Source organism: Hyaena hyaena, unplaced genomic scaffold, assembly GCF_003009895.1.
Source record: "Hyaena hyaena isolate Hyena2069 unplaced genomic scaffold, ASM300989v1 scaffold_373, whole genome shotgun sequence".
NCBI lineage: Eukaryota > Metazoa > Chordata > Mammalia > Carnivora > Hyaenidae > Hyaena > Hyaena hyaena.
This window is the reverse complement of record NW_024081005.1, coordinates 513669-532386: the sequence shown is the minus strand read 5'-3', so window position 1 is coordinate 532386 and position 18718 is coordinate 513669. Positions and strand designations below refer to the sequence as shown.

The 18718-nt window shown below is 35.2% G+C and overlaps 1 protein-coding gene and 1 pseudogene across 3 annotated transcripts in view; one reads left to right on the top strand and one right to left on the bottom strand.

Annotated features, from left to right (window-relative positions):
* ARHGAP24 (Rho GTPase activating protein 24) overlaps positions 1–18718 on the bottom strand; it is a 500372-nt gene that overhangs the window by 31094 nt on the left and 450560 nt on the right. For all 3 annotated transcript variants that reach the window (XM_039250570.1, XM_039250571.1, XM_039250572.1), the window contains one exon: positions 16370–16577. In XM_039250570.1, coding sequence (XP_039106501.1) covers positions 16370–16577 — 208 coding nt within the window. The remainder of the gene's footprint in view (positions 1–16369; positions 16578–18718) is intronic.
* Positions 17497–17887, top strand: LOC120244184 (annotated as a pseudogene).

Genomic DNA, 18718 nt, shown 5'->3' with positions numbered 1-18718 from the left:
CAAACCACAGAGATTTTATTTTGAGTATATATACCCTACATAATACATATACATACACTACACACACACACACATCCCACACATACACTGTTTACTTTAAGTCTATATTTTGTTCTTTGCAGAATTAAAAAAAAAATGTATCCATGGTATGAAGTATGAAGAATGGTATGAAAAAAACTGAGATTTTTCTTGATCAATTATGCATGTTGGACTTTGTTCTTTTCTCAGTGCCAGCTGATAGTCATTATATTTATTTATTTGTTTCAGGAGAAAGCTCAGGCCTTTGAGTTTCCACAGAGTATCCATAGTTGCCAATGGATGAATAGATAGTTTTCTCAGGATTTTTAGTAAACATGAGCATTCTTTTTTAAAATTTTTTACTTATTTCTGAGAGACAGAGAGAGACAGCGTGAGCAGGGAAAGGTCAGAGAGAGAGATACAGAATCTGCAGCAGGCTGAAGGCTCTGAGCTAGCTGTCAGCACAGGGCCCGACTCGGGGCTCAAACCCACGAACTGTGAGATCACGATCTAAGCCGAAGTTGGACGCTTAATTGACTGAGCCACCCAGGTGCCCCAAACATGAGCATTCTTAATCTAGGTTAGGAGTTATGCTGAAGTAATATATACATGTTAACACTTTCTCTGGCTGTCCTGGAACATAATTTCCTAAATTCACCAAATGCAATATAAATGCCAAAAAATCTAAGAATGATGAAAAGATTAGAAGAAGATTATTGTTGACTTAGGTGACCTATTTTTCAGGTGGATATAAAGAAACTATTCACAGTAAGAGATATAAGAAAATTCATTTATAGAAAATTCAAAATTATACTAAACAAATAGCAAATCCTATTCAATTGATTATCTGACTATCATTTGAGAGAGGGGAGTAAGGCATCTCTTGTTCACCTCACATTTTCTATAGGATTGGCCCATTAATAAAATAGCTGGAAAAAAATCATATGTTATTTAAGCATTCTATGATTATGCAGTTATCTAATTAAATTTTCTAAATGGTGAGCTTCAGTTCTTGCTGGGATAAACTATCTTTCCTAAATAACATTTGACTTCTGACATACTGAAATTGAGGGCATTCTTTCATAGAGTTTAGATGACTCTACCAGTTTCCATGTCCTTACATTAGTAAATGTATATAGCTGAGATATGATCACACAGCCCTTTCTTATTTCAATTGTACCCAGGTCTTTAAGTGCTATGGGTTATAATTTCAGTTTAATGGGGTCCTCAAAATCTTGGCAAACAGTTAATTAACTTGGCTTAGCTACAATAGAGAAGTTACAGCTGTGTCTAGTTACTTCACAATTTTATATTGTTTGCTTACATATTTTTCCCTTTACTAAACTCTGCAGATAGATTTCAGCAGAAACAAAAAAATGTGATAGTCATAATACATTCAACAATTTATTTTTTTCTTAGAGATGTCAGATTATGTAGCCAAGGATTTTTCACAGAAACATTGTTGAGGTTCTGATGTTGAGGGGGTATATTTATGCTAAAAATGTATTTAAAAATTTTCCCAATAGCATTTAAAACCCACATATATACTTTAATCCTCCTATTTTAAAATAAAAAATAAGACACAGCCAAATATCACAATACTTTTCTAGGTAACAAAGACTAAATAGATAGTAATCAAAGTTTTAAATATATATAATTAACATATATTATATATAATTAATTAATAATTAATTTATGTATATATGTATAATTAATGTGTCCCCAACACTGACTCTATTGCATATTGCCCATTCCCTTCCATTACTGCCACAAGTTTGGAAAACTTTGATTACCTGATTCTGGGAAAAACAATCAAGGATAAAACATTCTTTTCCAGAAAGTTTATTTTTTCCAATAAGTCAGTAAGGTAGAAAATAAAATCTTTGTGTCTTATAAACGAGATGAGTAAACAGAGTCCTCATTTTACATTGCTGAATCTCTAACAGCATTAGAAGGAACTTAAAAGGATTTGCTGCTACATTCAGGTGAGTCTACAAATCAACATCCACACCGTCCAAGTCCATGCAAAAGGCATCTTTCTCTGAACACTTCAACAGATGTTTTTGTTTGTTTCTTTGTTTTAAGATTTTTTAAAGTTTATTTAATTTTGATAGGTAGAGAGAGAAAGTGTAAGCAGGGCAGGTGCAGAGAGAGGGAGGGAGAGAATCCCAAACAGGCTCCATGCTGTCAGTGTACAGCTCAACACGGGGCTTGATCCCACAACCGTGAGATCATGACAGGAGCTGCAATCAAGAGTCAGATATTCAACCAACTGAGCCACCCAGGTACCCCTCAGCAGTTTTTTGTTATAACAGTTTTGTGTTATAACATTCTCAACATATAGGCTAAATGACATTATTGCAGTTTATGTGTGTGTGTGTGTGTGTGTGTGTATGTGTGTGTGTGTACACACAGGGAAAGGAAAAAATACAACTGTATATTTATTGTGAGTCTCATATTAAAATTTGTCATGCTTTATGTTAGAAAGGACACTTTGCTTCCACAGATACTGAAATTTATTACATTAGTTTTCTACTTCGACTATTTTTAAGAAAAGTCTGTAAGCGGGAAGAAAGAGAGACACAATTTTATTGAGAAGGAGGACAGTTTTTTGTTTGTTTTGTTGTTTTACTATTATTGTTTTGTTATAAGTCAAAATCTAGTTCACTTTGGGAGTATGATACATCCATATGCACAAGAGCATGTCTGGAGTACAAAACAAACAAAGGTAGTGGACTTAATTTAGAGCTATGGCTCTTAAAAATGATAAACCCATGCATAAGATTTTGACTCTACACTGACACAAGCAGGCATTTTGCTTTAGTTGACAAAAATGATATCCTGACAGAATTTTAGAAGTGATTTGAAACATGACAATTTCCAGGTTTCCTATAAAAATAAGCACAGAATTGTCTACTTATTGAGATATCAGAAATACTGGCATTCTTTCATTCAATAAGTATATTTAAAATATACTCCTTATATCCACTTATTCAACACAGGGTTACTGGGTGCCTACACTGGTCAGACATTGTTCTAGGTGTTAGAGATTAAAAAAAGAAAGTGATCAAGATTCATAGAATTCCCTACTTTCTTTAAGCTCACTTTCTGCGTAAGTGCAGAGTTCTACTTTATGAATACAGATTTTTATTTTTATTATTTATTTATTTATTTTCAAAGTCTATTTATCTGAAAGAGAGGAATAGAGCATGCACGTGCACAAGTGTAGGAGGGGCAGAGAGAGAAGAGAGAGAGAATCCCAAACAGGCTCCACGTAAGCAGTGCTTGAACCCAGAAACTGAAAAATCATGACCTGAGCTGAAGTTGGACACAGCCGACTGAGCCAGCCAGGTGCCCCTGAATACAGGGTTTGAGATGAATATTCACAGTGATAGCTTCATATGATATCCCAGCATACATATGAAGATGCATGCTTCCACGGTATCATAGTTACTTATCTCATACCTAAACAGATACTCCCAGAACATTATTATTGATTTTTCAGCAATTTTCAACCATTTCCTCATAATAAGTTTTCAACATAATTAGAGAAATCAAATATTTTAAAACCCTATAACTTCTAAAGGGCATATATAAATGGTTCATAAACATATAAAAAGATACACATCAGTAGTCATTAGGGAAATACAAATTAAAACAACAGCATTTCACACTCACTAGATGGCTAGAATAAAAAAATTGACACACTCATACATTGTTGGCAGAAATATAAAATGGTGCAGTCACTTTGGAAAACAGTTTAGCAGCTCCCCAAGTGTTACACATAGAGATGACAATTCTACCTCTAGGTATATATGCAAGAGAAATGAAAATGTACATCCACACAAAAACTCGTACATGCGTAGTCACAGCAACATTTTTCATAAAAAACAAAACCCAGAAATATCTACCAACAGATAAATGGATAAACAATATGTAGTATAGCCACAGAATAAAATTCTACTCATCAGTGGAAAGCAACAAACTACTGATGTATGCTGTAACATGGATGAAACTCAAGAGCATTATGCTAAATGAAAGAAGCTGGATGCAAGAGACCATACATTGAATAATTCCACTTATGTGAAATGCCCAGTAAAGGGAAAATCTATAGAGACAGAAAGTAGATTAGTGGTTTCCTGGAGAGGTAGGGCTGCTGGAAATAATGGTAAATGAGATAAGGGATGTTATTTGGGTGATGAAAATGTTCTAAAACCAATATGTAGTAATGGCTGCCTAACTTGGTAAATTTGTCAAAAATCACTGAATTCTACCTGTGAAAAGAATGAAATATGACTCAATAAATTTGTTTCAGAAAATATATGCCTTTGAGGGATGTAGTTTCACCAAGCTCATGCAAAACTATTTATAACCTGACTTATAAGACACACAAAGCGCCTACTTTCAAAATGTAAAACATTGCAGGTATCTTATTTCTTTCAGTAAGAATTGCCATGGAGGTTTCAAAACAGAAAGATAGCCTAGATTAAAAACACCGAAGGGTTTAGGTACAAGCATAGGTTCAAGCAGATTACTTTTCCTTATCGTATAAAATGTTAGAATCATCATTATCATACATGCAATACCTACAATGGCAATAAATGTTAAGTGTATTATTTCATTATGTCATTTGCTTCTGGTGTTTTGTTCTATTTTGGTTTATTTATTTAGTTTTTTAAAATTAAGTTCTTGTTATTTTAATTCCAGAATAGTTAGCATACATTTTGTTTTATTTTTAAGTGCATTAATACAACAATCCTGTGGGTTAATCATTATTATTTCCATTTTCCACATAAAACTAGGCATTTTGAGAAGTGAGGTAACTAGTCCCAGATTGTTAACTTAGGTAGTGAACAGTTGCGCCTGACTGAACTCTTACTTCTATACTGCTTCCTTACACAAACATTGAATGATATGTCAAATATTGGGAAGCCTCTTGTTAGTTGACTTTTTTTTATTCATAATCCAATCAGGTTTCAGTGGAAGTGAGCTCTAAATTTATTCAAAGATAAACTGAAAGGAAAGGGAAGCTCATGTCCTGGCTTCCAGTGTACAGGCATTTAGATACATCACCGTAAGAGTAAGGACAATGGAACATGACAGATTTCTAACTAGCAACCCGTACTGCATACAATATTTAGTAAATGTCCATTCATGTGAATATTGTCCACATGCAAGATATTTTCTTTTAACGTTCATTAATTTTTCAGAGGCTGGTATGCTTACAAAGCAGTTTTGTGGAAACCCGGCGAGTCACATCCATTGTCAAATTAGGTAAGAAGCCACATGTTCAGGGAAGTGGGGCTATCAGTGTTATTGAAGAGTAATCTGTTTTTTTTCCAAAATGTGGGCTATTCCAAGTATGATTCCACACACAGAGAACACCAACTGACATCAAATCACACAGTGTGCAGATTATCTTTTACCTCTTCTGATTATGTCATGTAGGAAGTACCAGTTGGAAATGAGGGTGTTGAAGTGGTCCTAGCACTTGCCCATCTGTATTTTCATCAAATTTACAGAAGGCGTTAGGGTCAGTCTTTGGAAACCAGCTGTATTCAGCTGGCATTTAATAGCATGTTTTGTTGTTCATTGCATTTATGCTATATTGACCTTGTAATTGTGGCATGTGGTGCTGGTTTTCCACTAACAATAATGATATCCATTTCCTTTTACAAGAAAATTGATTAAACAGTGATAAGTTTAAAGAAAAATATTAGAACTAGTACAGGTGTTATATGGATATTGCTAAAATCATGATGGTACTGTGTGAATGACAGAAGTTTGGGATGTACTCAAAGGTGATGGTTATCAAATCCAGTCACACCATCATAATATCTAAGAATTGCATCAAAAATAGGAATGTTAAGGGTCACCACAGTTAAACAGCTAGTCAGGTGGTGGGAGGGCTGGCTCTTTCCTGGCCTCAGACAATCATGTAGGGTGCTGAAAACAAGTAACCTGTGGACCATCTACACATTCAGGGCTTGCCTTGGGCAAACTCATGGGAGACACTTTTTGCTTTTCCAACTCCACATGCCCTGAAGCTACCACTCGGTTTCTTCCCTTTCCTCCATCAAACCTTACCAGTGGAGCCTTTGTTCACACTGTGATACAAAGGCTGTATAACTGTATAGTTTGCTACTGAACTCCCCAGTGTTTGATTTTTCACATGGATCAAACCATAAAGGTGCAGGAAAGTTCTTTTTAGATGGCTCTAAAATTTCAGGCCTATTTCAGGGGGTAGGAAATAATAAATTTTACACATTAACTGTATACCCCAGAAAATAAAATATCATTCACAGTAGCTTAAGACCTGCCCCGCTGAGTCAGAAGTAAAGTGTTGTTTCCAATAATGCCATGAAGATAATTTTTTCCCCTCATTTCATGTGTGAGAAAACTGAGGGACATCCTCAGGGTGAGTTTCCACCCTCTTATATTCTTCTGTATTCTAAATTGTATACAAAATGTTATAATTTAAAATATGATATTAATAATGTTTAAATTAAAATTTAATAACATTTTATACTGTTATGATTTTTAAATGCTATTAAGAAATTCACTTTAAAGTCAAATTTTAGGGCTTAATATTGGAGCTTCAGTAATATTAGGTCTTAATATTAAAATTAGAGATTATTTTTGTAGAATGCTTGTGAGAATTTTTTCCCATATTTTAATACATATGGAGATGAAAGTTAAATCTTGTTGCTCTTTAGTGAGGTATAAGCATTATGAGAATACACAGGGGAACATATTTATCCATTCACGCTCTTTTCATGTATTTCACAATAAAATATTTCTGTGCTTTACATCCTACTATCTATTGAAAACATTATACACAATCTGTATTTTTAAACTTACACCACTTTAAAAATCATTTTGATGGTGAGCATTGGTGAAACTAACTTGAACTAGCAAATGTTCCAAAGTAGTCTGTCTTCACATCCCAAAAACTGAAACATGAGTGAGCTAGGACTTGGCCGTGTGAACTTTCAAATTCAGACAATTAATTGAAAAGCAGATAGGGTAGAATACTTACTTGGACATGTTCTGAAAAGAATCTTACTCTCCTTAGGAAATCATGAATTAGTTATTCTTCTACCAGTGGAGTTGACAATTACATTTTGCCACAAATATGTACCTCTCTTCTTTATATTTCCATGTTCATGGATCTGGAAGTTTTTTTTTTTTTTTAATCAGCAGAATCCAGTAATTCACATATGTGCCTCCTTATGACTGCTGGACTGAAGCTTGACAATTTATTTACCAAAACAATGATATTTAGATTGCCAGAGTGTGATATTGTGATAAAAAAAAGAAATACACATGTATACATTTTTCATGGCTCTTGGCCAGAGCTCCTAAAACCCTTGTAATATGCTAATGATAAAAAGTAATAGAAATGTCATTGGTTATAATATTTAGTTTTTATCCCCAATTCCTCAAGGAGTTCTATTGAAGAAGATGAAAGAGAAGGCTTCCTTATTCATAACAAGCCCTTTTTGGGACACCTGGGAGGCTCAGTCCATTGAGCATCTGACTCTTGATTATGGCTCAGATCATGACCTTATAGTTCCTGAGTTCAAGCCCCACATGGGGCTCACTGCTGTCAGCACAGAGCCAGCTGCAGATCTTCTGTTCCCCTCTCTCTCTGCCTCTCCTCAGTCTATACTCTCTCTCAAAAGTAAACATTAAAAAAAATAACAAGCCCCTTTCAACCACACCAGAGTTTATATTAATGAGGTTACTAAGATGGGAGGGGCTGGTTGTCAGAGGGAGCAACCATGTGATTAGAGGGTTGGAACTTTCAGCTTGACTCCTCAATCTCTGGGGAGGGAAGACTGAACTAGAGATTCAGTTCAATCCCCAATGGTCAAAGAGTTAATCAGTCATGACTATGCAGTGAAGCCTCCATAAAAATTTCCTAACTAAAGAGGTTCAGAAAGCTTCTGGGCATGTGAACACACCCTCATGCTGGAAGGGAGGTAGCATGCCTGGCAAAGCCATGGAAACTCTGCACCCTTTACCATTCTACCCTATGCATCTGTTCCTTCTGGCTGTTCCTAAATTATATCCTGTTATAATAAACTGATAATCCAGTAAGTAAACTGTTTTCCTGAGCTGTGTGAGCAATTCTAGCAAATTATGAAGTCTAAGGAATCTCCAGTTTAGAGCTGGTTGATTAGAAGTACAGGTGTCAATCTGGGACTTGTGATCAGCATTTGAAATGGGGTTGGGGGTAGGGAATGGGCAGTCTTGTGAAACTGAGCCTTTAACCTGTGGAGTCTGCAATAACTGGACAGTTAATATCAGAACTTAATTAAATTGTAGGGCACCCAGTGGGTGTTCGCCAAGAATTAGAGAATTTCTTGCTGTCGAAAACCTATACATTTGGTGTCAGAATGCTCTGTAAGTAGAGTAAAAACAAAACAAAACAAAACAAACAAACAAAAACCCGTTTTCCTTTAAGAGTGACTATTTTTTAACGTAAATAAAATTATATTCCATTTACTTGTTAAAACTATTTAAATGGATTTGCATTTCACTTAGGAAAGAAACTAAACTCCTTATCCTTGATTAATTGGGCTACAAAGATCCATCTCTTCCACCTCATTTCTAAAAACTGTATTTATCACTCACTGTATTCTAGCCACAATATCCTTCTTTATGGCCTAAGCTAAGCTATGCTTGTCTCAAGGCTTTGTTCTTGACATTCTACCTACAGTGTGCATCTACTCTATCTCAGATACGGCAGATACGGCAAGCTTCTTCCTATCATTCAAGCTAAACCTAAAAGTTCTATTCTCAGGAAGGAGATGTTTGTTTCCACCACTTCACTCATTAACATATTAGCAGCTCATTCTTACCATTCTTTGAAACTGTTTACATATTGACTGTTTACTGTTCATCTCCCCACCACTTGTAATGCAAACTCTGGAGGAGAATTAACTTTGTCTTTTTCACCTAGAACAGGATCTAAGACATACTAAACCTTCCAAAATTGTTTGTTGAATGAGTGAATGACATGGACTGTCTCTAAAGGTCACTGTCAATAATTCATCTCATCCCTATAATATTCATGTCACTCCTTCAACCAAGAAGTAGAACCAATTTTTAATCTCTTTTGATCTGAACTGGCCTTATGATTTACTTTTGACCAATAGTATTCAGTGGATGTGGCATTGTGCCAGTTCTGGGCCTATACCTTCAAGGGCCCTGATAGCGTCCATTCTTATTGTCTCTTTGTCCTGAGCTACCATGTAAAAGGTTCTAATAATTGGTTAAAGAGAGAAGCCCTGTAGGATGCGTGACTGCAAAGAGAAAGAGAGGCTCAGCTGACGCTCAGCCATTTCAGTCTGCCCAACTTAAGTACCACACGTGAGTACTGCAGCTACAAGAAGTCATGGAAGACTTGCAGACCACATGCAGAATATGAAAAGGTTGCTTTTGTTTTACACCAAAAAGTTAGGACTGGTTTGCTGAAACAGTCACTGGAACCAGAAATTGGGTGTGGCTGCAACAAAACTCTAATGGTGTGGCATTGGCTTTGCCCAGGCAGTGTCTTGATAGTCATGAGGGGGCTCGTAGACCATTGGAACTGGAAAAACAATGAGAAAATTGCTCTTAGAAGCTAGAGAAAGGCAAAAGCTTATTAACCAGTGGTGGAAAAATTTGTAAGACTCAGAATATAGAATATAGAAACTCAGATTATAGAAAATGTTCCTAATGAAGCTAATTAGAAACTGTTGAATTCTGAAGGAGAATTTGAAGAAACTATAATGGCCCTGGGACAGTGTCTCCAATTGGTAAAATGTTCTTAAAGTAAGAAGCAGCCACAGAGCAAAAGTAAAATCCAGAGTGCTGCTATTATAGCATGACCAGAAGATAAAGACCCACTGATGGTGTGAATGTAAGACTCCCGGTTAGAACTTCTCACAAAGACATAGGGTAGCACCTCACAGATTCTCTCAGCAATACAAGAGGATTTAGAAAGAATCTTAAGATTGTTCCATAGCACTCTGACTCACAGACCCAATATGGCAAGACCTGACACAAAGGGATTTATGGGTGCGACTTTGTTTCAGCGAGAAGATTATGATTGGACACTTTCAAAGTTTTTAAAGGAACTATGGCAACTTGGAATAAAAGGGACAGTGTCAGTTCAAAATGAAAAGAGGCTTTGGAACCCCAACTTTTTATGGGTAGGAAGCAGGCTAAGAAACTACTTAATTAGAAAAATGAGCCATTTCTTGTAGGGAATAAAAAAGAAGAAGAAGAAGAAGAAGAAAGCTAAAGGAGCAGAACCAGGGATCTAGAGGGCAGACCTCTCTACCAAAGAGTAGAGAGGCACCAAAAGTTAGAGAACCAAGCCCTAAATGAAGCCGGTTTCCCGCCCTCCAGAGGAGGGACCCTGACAATATGTGTCCAGCAGGATTTCAGAACTTCTGTGGATGAGAGTCTGCTCACAGTCCTCACAGAGTAAACAGGGATCATATCTGTTATTAAAAATGATAAAACTAGGAGCACCTGGGTGGCTCAGTCGGTTGAGCATCCAACTTCAGCTCAGGTCATGATTCGCATTTTGTGAGTTCAAGCCCTGCATTGGACTCTGTGCTGATGGCTCAGAGCTTTGAGCCTGCTTAGGATTCTGTGTCTTCCCCTCTTTCTCTCTCTCTCTCTTTCTCTCTCTGCCCCTAGTTCACTTGTGCTCTGTCTCTCAAAAATAAATAAACATTTAAACATTAGTTAAAAAATGAAAAAAAAAACTGTTTTTAAGATACTGGACAATCGTACAAAAATGTGACCCTTGAGAATATGGAATCAAATGAGGTAAGTGTTACAATTACAGGAGACTTGCACATTGTCATTTACCAGAGCCTGGGACAGGATGGATGGGAACCCTAAACAGAGAACAGCAGTCTCACTGAGCTAAGAAGACAGAGAATACAGTTTAGGGGATTTGAAGCAGCTGGTATTTGTGATGCAGACTACTAGAGAGAGAGGAGGGAGCTTTGCACAAAATGACTTCTTTGAAATCTACATACTGGTCTTTCGAGTCATCTGAATACCAACATGAACCTACAGAGGGTAACACACTATAGGACTAAACACAGAACAACTACCAGGGAAAGAACAACTATCAAGGATAACAACAGAGTATAAGAGAAAAATTTAGAAATGAGAGAAAATCAATGACACTAAAACTGGTTCTTTTTAAGGTTTAATGAAATTGAAAACATCTGGATAGACTGATTAAGAGAAAAAGATGTAACAAATCGCTAATATCAGAAGTAAAGGAGAAGACTTTACTAAAAAGTCTACAGACATTAATAAAAGAGGAATATTATAAATAGCTTCATGGCAATAAATTTGTAAAATTATATGGAATAGGACAATGTCATGGAAGAGACACATTGCAAAAAACTGGCACAAGAAGAATTAGAAAAGTTATCTCTTTAAAAAAATTTTTTTTTAATGTTTATTTATTTTTGAGAGACAGAGACATAACATGAGCAGGGGAGGAGCAGAGAGAGAAGGAGACACAGAATCCTACGCATGCTCTAGGCTCTGAGCTGTCAGCATAGAGTCTGGGATGGAGCTCAAACTCACAAAGTACAATATCATGACCTGAGCCAATTTGGACACTTAACTGACCGAGCCACCCATGTACCTGAAGAAAAGCCATCTCTAAAAGCTTCCGCACAAAGATAACTTCACTGGTAAATTTTACCAAACATTTATGGAGGAAATAATACAAAATACACATACTCTTTCAGAAAATAGAGGTAGAGGGGATACCTCCCAACTAATACGGGAGCCTGAATTTCTCTGATAACAAAACTAGCCAAAGATACTATATGAAATCTACAAGTCAATACTCCTGGTGAATATAGGTCCTCAAATCCTAACAAATTATTTGGAAGTCAGATACAGCAATATATAAAAAGGGTGATGCATCACAACGAACTGTGGCTTATCCTAGCAATATAAAGTTGGTTTAACATTTGAAAATGGATTAACGTAATTCAGCACATTAACATAACAAAAGGGAAGAATCAGATAATTTCTGTAATAAATGCAGAAAGAAATAGATTTTATAAAATTTGATTCTCATTCATTATTAAAATTGTAGGCAAACTAGAAATAAAAGGACATTTTCTAACCCATAAAGGTCATCAGGAAAAAAACCTATAGCTACCATCACACGTAGTAGTGAAAGACTGAAAACTTCCCTCTACATATAAAAAACATATGTCCACTCACTACTATGGTAGGCTAGTTCTTAGCATGTACAAGCAGATGAGAAAAAGAAATATAAGGCCTACAAATTGCAAAAGAAGAAATAAAACTCTCATTATGTACAGTCAATAAGATTATGTATGTAGAAAACCCTAAATCCTACAAAAATCCTGATGGCACTAATAAATGAGCTTGCCAAGTTGGTAGGACAAAAAAATTAATTGTATTTGGATAATCCAGCAGTGAGAAATTAGCAAATTAAATATTAAAAAGCAATACTATTTACAGGAGCATCTATAAATAGCAAGTACTTAATGATAAATTTAACAAAATGGAGCAAGATCTTACATCAAAAAATAAATAATGTTGCTGAAATACAAAAAGTCCTAGTGAAATGGAGAGATGAGCCATGTCTTATGGGTTAGAAGACTTCATATTTTTGAAATATCAATTTTCTCCCAGTTGATTTCTGGATTCAATGAAATTTCAAAGTCCTAAAAGACATTTTTTGTAGAAATTGACAAGCATATGCTAAATTTCTTTCTTTTTTAAAAATGAAGATGTAAATGACTTAGAATAAGCAAAACAAAATTGAAAAAGAACAAAACTAGGAGATTTGCTCCACTTGATTTCAAGACTTTGTCATTTTTTTTTAATGTTTGTTTATTCTTGAGAGAGAGAGAATGAGAGAGAGAGAGAAAGACAGAGAGCTCTAGTGGGGGGTGGGCTGAGAGAGAGGGAGACAACAGAATCCAAAGTAGGCTCCAGGCTTTGAGCTGTGAGCACTGAGGCTGATGTGGACACAAACTCATGAACCACGAGATCATGACCTGAGCCAAAGTCAGACGCTTAATGGACTCAGCCACTCAAGTGTCTCCCAAGACTTTAAAGCTATAGTGATTTTCTCTTTAAATAGCCTCCTACAAGTCCTTCCTTATCTGTATGTGCTTACTCCTCTTTCCATCAAGTGATGGAGTTTATATTTTCCTTCTCCTCAAACGTAGGGGCTGGCCTGTCTTGTGACTTGCTTTGATCAATAGGCTACACCAAAAGTCACACTGTGTCATATGGACCCAGCCCTTGTGAGGTTTATAAATTGCCATTTTTATTTTCTTGGAATGCTGAAGTATCATGTCAATAGGTCTGACTAATTTGCTACAGATAAAGATACAGATAAAGAGCAGCTCTAATAGATGTGTGTGTATGTGTGTGTGTGTGTGTGTGTGTGTGTGTGTGAGAGAGAGAGACAGACAGACAGACAGACAGACAGACAGACAGAGAGAGAGAAAGGCCAAAGTGCATTCCAGCCATGTTAGCCATGTCAGACAGATAGTTCTCTGAGTAGAACTATCTTGAATCCTTCAGACCTAACTGATCTGCATGAATCAATGTCATGTGCAGGAGAAATGAGCACATCCTGGCCAACTCCTGCCCAAAGTACAGAACCATGACCAATAACCAGTTGGTATTAAGTCACAAAGTTTGAGGGCAGTTTGTTTTACAAATGTAGAAATGAAAACCAAACACCATGATATGATATTATGTCAATATCATAAATGAATAACACTCTCTTTTTTCTCCTAGGATGTTAGTAACATCACCATATTGTGCTAACATTGAAATACTCTCCGCAACTCTCTTCTAATAGCTTTTCTGGTTGACAGGTATTAGCTTCCATAATTACTCATTAGAAATTAAAAGATAAGGAAGTATTTATGCAGCATTATATCACCAGGTAATTAAAAGATTATTCAGGTTAAATTTCTGATTGTAAAAGTAACGGATGCTTACTGGAATCACACTACTAAAACCAAAAAAAATCCCCATTCATTATCCCACGAAATCAGTGTTCATCTTTTGTCACATTTTCATCAATCTGTTCATGCATGAATGCATTTTATACAAAAATACTTTTTTATAAGTGGGCTAATATTTTATGTAAAGATTGCACAATATTTCACTGTCAGCTCAGCTGTTAAGAATCTGATTTGGAGATAATTGCTCACAGAGCATATCTTTTCTCACAGGTATTCTAAAATTTATAAAATATCCCTCCATTGTTTCATATTAGTGAGGAGCTTGTTATAAGAACCAAGACCATAAATGCCTACAGCAAAATAGCTTTTAATAAATATACTTTTCTAAAATGTCATCTGCATTTTAGGCCATAAGAAAAGGCCATTGAAATTTATCAACGTCACATGAAATTTATTGTAAAAGATGTTGTTTAACCCATTATATGACATTTTATTATGAGGATCCCACTGACAAATTTCTTTTAATTTTGAAGCTAAAAAATTACATTTCTTCTGATAAACTATTGTGTATACCCTGTGAATAGGCTTGAATTTGCAAATATTATTTAGGTTTGGTTTTTCAAAGTATAGAATAAGATATTGGGCACTCCTGCCAAAAGAACATCTGTATTGTTGAAATTTGTTCTCTGAGTCTAGTTTTGAATTTATGTATTTGCCTCCCCATCTAATTTTTATCTCTCAGAGATAATTTATGAATGTCTATAAACTGTCGGTAATACTTTCCGTAAACGAGTAGGATTTTAATCAATTAATTGATCCTGTCTTATTTTTCCGTTTATTATTTCCACGTATTATTGTATAATTAGCATTTTCCCAAAACTTTAATAACTGTGTAACATTTTGTTATATTAGTGCAGTATCATTTATTTGACTATACTTTACTTCTGGAGATAATAGACTGGTGTTCGTTTTTTACTATTATAAAAATTGTAATAAGCAAATTTATATGTGTTTTTTTTTCCCCACAGATCTGGGTTTTTTTCTAGGAGTAGATCTTGCTTAAATGGTCTTGAAATATATTACCAAATTTCTTTAAAAAGACTATAACGATTTGCTCCCTCGCCATCAGAGTGCCTACCTTAACATACCTTGCCAGTACTGATTATTATCATTGTTCATGATTTTGTTAATATGCTTAGTAGGAGGGCATTAAATGACTTAATGTGCATTTCTTGGATTATTAGCAAAAGCACTTATTTCCAATAATGCTTCCTTTGTCTCATATCATGTATTAAAGTGTCTTCTTGTCTATCTATTCTGTAGATCTGGGTCTATCGATGTGCTAATTCTGTGATTTCAAAGAAATAATATTTAGTATGTAATTGTCAGTTTTCAAGTAATAAGACTGTTTTTATCCACAAAGTCTAATACTGAAAACCTTTCCTGAGGAAGTAATCAAAATATAGAAAATACTTATGTGAATGTATACCTTCTACAATACTATTTATAATAGTGATAAAGGTGATCATATAAATATCCAAACTCTTGAAATGGTTATGAATAATATACTTGTAGAATGAAATATTAGATATGAAAAATTACATTTACAGGTTGTCAATCATCAAATATTAAGTTAAAATATATTAGAGTATTGGGGATATTTCAAATACTTACATGAAAAATATATGCTACATTATGCTAAATTAATAATATTAGGAGAAAATTTATTATTTTCTACTAAATTAAAAAAAAGTGAAGAGGAGATAATTTATAAAATATTAGCATAAGTGCATAATTCTTACTTAGCGGAGTTATGGATGCTCTATATTTTCTTTTCTGGAACTTTCATTATTCCCTGAATTTCATCATGCTAAATTTTTGTTTCCTTCTAAATCTATCTTAGATTAAGGTGGAGCTATTTAAAAATAGAATGCTTTCTTTAATATTAAAAATAGTTATTTTAACTACATTGCCACTATCCCAATCTCTGCTTATTAATACTTTTAATATCTCTTAGCTGAGAGAATTAATGAAAACTGAACAAGAAAGACTCCTATTTTAAAAATTCAATTTTCTGATTCAAAAGCATAATAAAGGGTTAATTTAGGGCCAAAGGAAAAGAATAAATAATAATGTTTTAAAGAAGACAAAAAGTATGGAAGAGAAAGACATCTAAAGTGTCAAATTTTTGACTCTGTAAATTAATAAAAACCATCCATCCTTGTGTGGATATATAATCCATATTCTAAACTATTACAGCATCCATTAAGGTTACATCATCTCAGCTCACTGCATCTCTTTTGTTTAGTTTGGATTTCTCCTTGAAGGATGATTAGTAAAATCTTGAAATCTACCTGTCAAATGATGGCTTCTCTCCACAGTCAAAGGCATCCTGGAGCTCCTTAACGAGGTTAGCCTGGCCTGGCAGTCGGAACAGACCCTCTTCCTTCAGCCCCCTTTGTCGGATAAAGTCCACACACTGTTCCACCAACATTGGAGCCAGACGGTTCCCATATCTCTTCTCATAACGGACAGTGTCTTCAAGTTTCTGTCCAAAAATGCCTGAGAAATAAAGGATTACAATGAATGTGAAGAATTTATATCATATCATTTTGTTACCTAAGAAAACAAAATAAAACAAACAAAAGCCCCCCCAAAACAGAGAAACAACCCAATATAAAGGAAAAACAAAGATTGAAATGTTGGTGAGCATGTAACAATTGGTACTTCACATATTTTACAGAATAAATTCCATTACAGACAATTCTTCAGATGAAAAGGATTTGTCATATGCTGCTCTTTCCCCCCATATTTAATATTTAGTCCCCAAACCAAGTAGAAATATGAAGTTGAAGATACCCACTTTGATATAAAAAACACTGCAATAAATAAAACTTTAGTTTTAGGTTTTCTTTTCTTTTTCTTCCCTTTTGCAAAAGCAATTGTACTGCAAAGCAGAAATATTCTGCAGAGAATAGTCTTGTTGTTACAGTTGTTACTTTTTGTCCAATTTTTAGTTAGTTTAAATATTATTCATTTCTTTGTTCACCTTTTGTTTTCAATCAAGTGATGATGCCATGATTATAATGAAGATGATAAAACCAGGAAAAAATGCCCAGAATTTCTGTCCACATAAAATATTTCAGACAGTGTTTGTCTTTTAAAACCTTAAACTATTAATTTATTTGAAAGGGAATAATCTGAATTATGAGCAGCTCATACCAAAAGTGAGGAGGCAGGATCTTGGTGGTTTCCCCTAAAAGATAGGGAGGAATATTTTATCACACATTGTCTACAGCTGCCAACACATGGTGGTAATAAAAAGCAGGCCAATTTTGATTAGTTTTTTTAAATGATTTTAAAATAACCACAAGGGATGAGTTCCTTGCTGCATGCATTTGGAGCTGAACATCCCCACCATTCACCCTTGCTACCCCACTGATTCAGAAACAATTCCTCTAGGCTGTTTGTAGTTTGTGTGATGGATTCAAGATTAAGTCATGGAGTTGGAGCATTGGTCGTGCAGGCCTTCAGGGCCTACAGTCCCAATGGAGTCTCCGTTGTGTGTTCCAAAGCATCTGGACGTGGTGTTTCTACTAATGATGAACTGGTGACTGGACTGGAAATGGGAGGTCATGATGGCTGCATGGAAGGGACTGGACCCATACAGTATGCTAGCCCCAAAGACACCGTTGGGCACCAAAGAGGACCCTAATATTGTTCCTTCTATCACCAATAAGCAAATAGTGGGCTGTATGTGTAAAGAGGACAATAGTGCTATCATTTGGGTCAAGATACACAAAGGTGAGACCCAGTGATGACCTAGCTGTGGACTCCACTATGAGCTGGTGCTCTACCAGTTAGCCCACTGAGCCTTTCTTTACACCAGCTTACTCAAAATGTGCTGTTAAGTTTCTTCTTTCCAAAATAGAGTGGTCACTGTATTGGTTCTTCTCAGAAGAAAAAGAAAGAAAGAGAGAAAGAAAGACAGATAGAAAGAAAGAAAGAAAAACAATGACTCTAAAATATATTAATATCAGGTGGTAGCTTGGCAAAAATGATCAACCTATGAAAAAAAATGTAGGGAAAGCCAAAGCAAATGGCACTCCAATGTTTCCAGATGGGATGAATATCACTAAATAGTTTTAATGGTCTAATGGTTTCATAAAAGGAAAAGAAAAATTAGTGTTGCATGTTGAAATTGTGTAAGACTCCAGAATACTTGGAGAATTATTTTGAAAACATTAGGTTAGGAGTTTGACAATAAGAACACATGTTTTACCTCCCTATCCATAAAATAATTTATGTATGGATTCAGCAATGCAAAACCATCACATTCCAAATAAACACTGCTACCAAAGAGAATATTTCAGCCCTGGTAGAAACAACAGCACAACAAGAAACCAAACTATTCAACACCTGGTATCAATTCTAGCATTAATGGAATTCATGTATTCCTTTTAGGAAAAAGGGTTGACTGAACTAATATTAATATTCAAATACATTGAAAGCAAAATTAGAAAATGGCATCTTCTAAGGTCAGGAAAATTAACATAGGTAACGGCTTTGTTTAGTTGACCGTGGGCTTTGGAACAAGTAGTTTCTCAATGGTGTGTCAAACATTGTTTGCTAACTCAACAGACATTCATTCCCCTATTTTCTCTTGTCATTTCCATTTTAAGGGCTGGAAAATTAAACACCTG